Source organism: Sinocyclocheilus anshuiensis, unplaced genomic scaffold (genome assembly GCF_001515605.1).
Source record: "Sinocyclocheilus anshuiensis isolate Anshui unplaced genomic scaffold, SAMN03320099.WGS_v1.1 scaffold745, whole genome shotgun sequence".
NCBI lineage: Eukaryota > Metazoa > Chordata > Actinopteri > Cypriniformes > Cyprinidae > Sinocyclocheilus > Sinocyclocheilus anshuiensis.
Window position 1 is genome coordinate 601,411 of NW_015540128.1, and position 5,919 is coordinate 607,329.

The 5,919-nt window shown below is 40.6% G+C and overlaps 1 protein-coding gene across 1 annotated transcript in view; it reads left to right on the top strand.

Annotated features, from left to right (window-relative positions):
- The window catches only part of LOC107687258 (methyl-CpG-binding domain protein 2-like), a 26,596-nt gene that overhangs the window by 8,255 nt on the left and 12,422 nt on the right, over positions 1 to 5,919 (top strand). The window contains exon 2 of the mRNA XM_016484513.1: positions 3,086 to 3,245. Coding sequence (XP_016339999.1) covers positions 3,086 to 3,245 — 160 coding nt within the window. The remainder of the gene's footprint in view (positions 1 to 3,085; positions 3,246 to 5,919) is intronic.

Here is a 5,919-nt window from a genome sequence, read left to right on the forward strand (position 1 = left end):
TGAGAGTGTGTGAGAGTGTGTGAGAGTGTGAGAGAGTGTGAGAGTGAGTGAGAGAGTGAGAGAGTGAGAGTGAGTGTGTGAGAGAGTGAGTGAGTGAGTGAGTGAGTGTGAGAGAGTGAGAGAGTGAGAGAGTGTGAGAGTGTGAGAGTGTGAGTGAGAGTGCTAGTGTGAGAGTGTGAGAGTGTGTGAGTGTGTGAGAGAGTGAGTGAGTGTGAGAGAGTGAGAGAGTGAGAGAGTGTGAGTGTGTGAGTGTGTGAGTGTGTGAGAGAGTGAGAGAGTGAGAGAGTGAGAGAGTGAGAGAGTGAGAGAGTGAGAGAGTGAGAGAGTGAGAGAGTGAGAGAGTGAGAGAGTGAGAGAGTGAGAGAGTGAGAGAGTGAGAGAGTGAGAGAGTGAGAGAGTGAGAGAGTGAGAGAGTGAGAGAGTGAGAGAGTGAGAGAGTGAGAGAGTGAGAGAGTGAGAGAGTGAGAGAGTGAGAGAGTGAGAGAGTGAGAGAGTGAGAGAGTGAGAGAGTGAGAGAGTGAGAGAGTGAGAGAGTGAGAGAGTGAGAGAGTGAGAGAGTGAGAGAGTGAGAGAGTGAGAGAGTGAGAGAGTGAGAGAGTGAGAGAGTGAGAGAGTGAGAGAGTGAGAGAGTGAGAGAGTGAGAGAGTGAGAGAGTGAGAGAGTGAGAGTGTGAGAGTGTGAGAGAGTGAGAGAGTGAGTGTGAGAGAGTGAGAGTGTGAGAGAGTGAGTGAGTGAGTGTGAGAGAGTGAGTGAGTGCGAGAGTGAGTGTGTGAGAGAGTGAGAGAGTGAGAGTGTGAGAGTGAGAGAGTGAGAGAGTGAGAGAGTGAGTGTGAGAGTGTGAGAGTGTGAGAGTGTGAGTGAGTGTGAGAGTGTGTGAGAGTGTGAGAGTGTGTGAGTGAGAGTGAGTGAGTGAGAGAGTGAGTGTGTGTGTGTGTGAGAGAGAGACAGAGTGTGTTTGTGAGTGTGTGTGTGTGTGCCGCGTCGACAGATTCAAACTGATGATCCAAAGCCGAGCTGCAGAATACAGGTTTATTTACATGAAGTTCAAAGGTCGTAAGGTGAATTTTGGCAGGTTTCCACACGGCAGGGTTTGGATTGTGAGTCTGGAGGCAGAAGTGTGCCGACTCGGCCAAAACACGCTTGTGTTTTGCAGACGTTACAGACGAAACCTGAAGAAGAACGCTGGAGATGAAAGTGTTGCAGTGATTCAGTTAAATAAAACATTTGACATCTATTACTTCAGTTTTCCTCAAACTGCTTTTATTCAGAAATTTCATCAGTGGACGTTTTTAAAAGACTTGCTCTAAAAAATGCCCTTTAAACAGTTTTCTCTCAAACGAAACAGCAAGTAACACATTAAGTTACACTTGAAATTTTATAGTAGACAGGCTGAAATAGTATTTTCTTGTATAATGTACTACAGAATGGTTTTTTAAATGTTTTTATTTAATGTTTTAAAACAATATTTTACAACTTAAAGAACAAACAAACTTTTTTTTTTTTTACAGTGTGGGAATATTAAACTAAAAGAATTCATATAATTAATATTTTTATGTTATAGGAAAATATTTATGTGTTTGTAGGAAAATATTGTTTTATTTGAAAAAGTATTTAAAAGGATTAATTATTATTTTATTGCAGCTAGTTTCCAAAACAACATTTCTCATTTAAATGTAGTTTAACTTAAGATTTACTTAAATAACCAAAACTAAAATAAAAATGAATAAAAATATATAATCACATTAAAAAAGCAGAAAACACACAACAGAAAATGCAGAAAATACACAAATTAAAACAAATTCTAAATATTTAAAATCAAACTATATTAGTATCTTAATCACACTAAGAAAACACTGATTGAAACATGCATTTTTCTGTGAAGCTGCTTTGTAACAATATGTATTGTAAGAAGTGCTATATATTAAAAAAGATAAATAAATTGAAACTTGAATTATGATTATTTAAATTTCTCCTATGTGTTTGCCATGAAAATATCCTTTGCTGCTGATGTGGCGTTACGTAATGGGCGAGTAAGTTGGTGTGGACGTGTCAACCGTACAGCGGTCACTGCGGGTTAACTAGTCCTGCTGAAGTCTGGTTTGCAGCGCTCAGTCCAAGGGTCAGCACTCCTGCGGACCAGAGCTTTATCTGAGCAGATTAGCGCTTTAGTCTCAGGCTGGAAAACATTCAAATCAACAAGAAACCACATTCACAACACACTCCACCTCAATAATATGACCGGGTTCTGAGAGAAACTGCAGGATGGGACTTAACTTTCTGATATCATGAACTGATTGGGTTGATGACGTCAGCTGGCGCCTGTTTTGTTTATGTTTGCAATAATGCAAACAAGAATCAGGAAGATCAGGGACATTCATTAAGATGATATAGCCTACAGCCAGTTTTGATTTCATGTGAAAAGTGGATCTGTATGTTTTAATTTCTGTTCTTCAGCAGCTGTGACCGCAGTCGTGTGCGTCTGCGCAGGTGTCACAACAACCAAAACATACACCTTTTAAAAGTATCACTACCAAAAGTTTACAGTCGATAGGAATTAAAAAAAAAGATTTTATTCATCAAGGATGCATTAAATTGATCAAAAGTGAAAATGTTAAAATAATAAATGCTGTTCTTTTGAACTTTCTGTTCATCTGTGAATCCTGAAAAATAAAATGCATCACAGTTTCCACAGAAATATTGTGCAGCACAACTGTGTTCAACATTGATGATAATCAGAAATGTTTCTTGAGCAGCAAATCAGCATATTAGAATGATTTCTGAAGATCATGTGACACTGAAGACTGGAGGAATGATGCTGAAAATACAGCTGCACATCACAGAAATAAATTACAGTTTAACAGATATTCACATAGAAAACAGCTGTTTGAAATTGTACAAATATTTCCCAATTTTGACTGTATTTTTAATCAAATAAATACAGCCTTAGTGAGCAGAAGAGACTTCTTTCTGCCCAGGCAGAACTCACCACTATGAACATGTTCAGTCTGAAGTCAGAAGAGTTTTTTTTTTAGAATAAACTAGGTTGAGTCATCCAGTGTGTTGATGTTGATGTTTTTTGCTCCAGTCCCACAGGAAAGAAGTTCCGCAGTAAACCGCAGCTATCCCGCTATCTCGGGAACTCGGTGGATCTGGGATGTTTCGACTTTCGCACGGGCAAAATGATGCCCAGCAAGATGCAGAAGAACAAGCAGAGACTGCGCAGCGACAACCTCAGCCTGAGCAAGGTACTGAACAACACACACATCTCACTCTCCCAAAACGCCACACACATCTCACTCTCTCAGGTCATTTGGTTCATTGACAATGTGTGGAGATGCGAAGAGTTGTATGGAGATATGTGGAGTTCCAAGGAAATGTGTGAAGAGTTGTATGGAGATGCGTGGAGTTGTGTGGAAATGCAGAGTTCTGAGCAGTTTTAAAATTTGTGTGGAGATGCGTGGAGTTGTGAAGAGTTGTATGAAGATATGTGGAGTTGCGTGGAGTTGTAATGAGTTGCGTGGAGATGTGTGGAGTTGTAAAGAGTTGCGTGGAGTTGCGAGGAGTTGTGTGGAGATGCGTGAAGATGTATAAAGTTGCGGGGAGTTGTATGGAGATGCTTGAAGTTGTGTGGAAATGAGTGGAAATGCAGAGTTGTGAGGAGTTTTAAAATTTGTGTGGAGATGTGTGGAGATTCATGGAGTTGTGAAGAGTTGTACGAAGATATGTGGAGTTGCATGGAGATGTGTGGAGTTGTAAAGAGTTGTATGGAGATATGTGGAGTTGCATGGAAATGTGTGAAAATGTGTGGCATTGCGAGGAGTTGTGTGGAGATGCGTGAAGATGTATAGAGTTGCGGGGAGTTGTGAAGAGTTGTATGGAGATGCGTGGAGTTGTGTGGAAATACAGAGTTGTGAGGAGTTTTAAAACTTGTGTGGAGATTTGTGGAGTTGTAAAGAGTTGCATGGAGATGTGTGAAGTTGCGAGGAGTTGTGTGGAGATGCGTGAAGATGTATAGAGTTGAGGGGAGTTGTGAAGAGTTGTATGGCGATGCGTGGAGTTGTGTGGAAATTCAGAGTTGTGAGGAGTTTTGAGATGTGTGGAGATCTGTGGAGTTTTGTGGATATGTAAATAGTTGTGTTGAATTGTGTGGAGTTGTGCGCAGTTGCATTTATGGCAAGCTCACACTACATGAATAGAAGACTGGTCTTGTCATAGCTGCACGCACTACACAACACAACACTGACGAGGTGCACACACTACAAAACATTCGGTGAAGAGGCAATCCCGACCATCAGCGAAAATATGTTTTCTCACATTAATTCTCGCGGGAAATTACAGTGATTATAGACCATTTCTTCAAGCATGGACTATCAACTCGTCCTTCAATTGGTCTGTGCAGTTATTTTATCCGAAAGAAAGAAGAAACCAGAAAAAAAGAGAATATGGCAGAAACAATGGCTTGGAAGACGTGGACAACGAGGGCTGACTATACTGCAGAAAGAGTTGGAGGTAATTAAACAGTATTAAATGCAGTATTATATACACAATTTATGCATTTGTTAAATTTATTTCTAGTTAGTTGATTTGATTAATTTGTGGCTTTTCGTTTCTGCATGATAAGACTGTTTATACCATCTGCACTGTGATTGGCTGGATTAGTTCCACCTTGTCATTGTGTCGCTCACATTAAGAGATCACGTTGCGATAGTATCAAACAGGTTTGAAATGTCGTAACATCTGTAATGGCTCGAGACAGGTTCGGATCACGTTGCTGACCCTGCTCATGCTTAACGAGCTTCGGCGACCACAACGAGCACCGATTTAATCGCGATCCAGGGGTTTTGTCGCAGACTCTGGAACTCTGTCTGGAACAGCAAAATCCAGCCAAAGATCATGTAGTGTGAGCTTGCCATTAGATGCGTGGACAGTTGTGTAGAGTTGTGTGTTGCAGTAACGCTCTGATATCTGGTTATCTGGAAGTGTGATTTATGTGGTTTCAAAATCAGATACATTTACACTTGTTTCTTTGCATCTGAAAAGAGTTACACCAGGGGAACCCTGCCAAAAATATAATATTCATATAAAGAATATCGGCCGATATACCGATATCTGACTTTTTTTTTACTCCCAAATATCAGTATCGGCCCCCAAAAACCCATATCAGTCGGGCTCTAGCGTGAAGATGCATGGAGTTGCATGGAGAGTTGCATAGAGTTGTATGTTGCAGTAGCACTCTGATATCTGGCTACTGTAAGCCGCTAAAACATGCTCTCTCACCTTTATTGTTTACAGTTCTGGGAGGAGCGTGATTTTTGTGGCTTCAAAATCCAAAAACTTTTTTGCATCTAAAAAAATAAACCTCAATTGAATTGTAGTCCATCTCTGTAGTCCAGCGTTTTGAAGGGTATTTTCACCGCATGTTTTCATGATCAAATAACTATCCAATCAGAGAAAATACATGAAGTGGCTTAGTGTAAATAGGCAAAGTGAGTTCATTTAACCTAAGCAAATTGCAATTTTTTTTTAAACATGTTTTGAAACCAACATCTATGTGTGACCCAGTTTGCTTTGTGAAACTGAGCTGAGCTGCTGTCTCGTTTGTCCTGTAGTTCTGCTTGCTGATCCTGTGAGGTGTGTCTGTGCGCTTCTCTCAGGACTCTGATATGATCTCAACCTTCATACGCTTTCATTTTCAGTTCAGCAGACTCTCTGTATTCTTCATTTGCTCTTAATGAGCTGATTTAAAGCGAAAATCTTCTTCATTATGAGTCATAACGTCTGATGAGGCAGGAAAGGTTTGGATCAGATTTCTGAGATCATGCATTCATAAGTTCCAGAACAGGTCTGTGCTCGTCATGCTGGACGTTACAGAGGTGTGGTGACGCGCCTCGCCCCATGACACACTTCTGCCCTACAAAT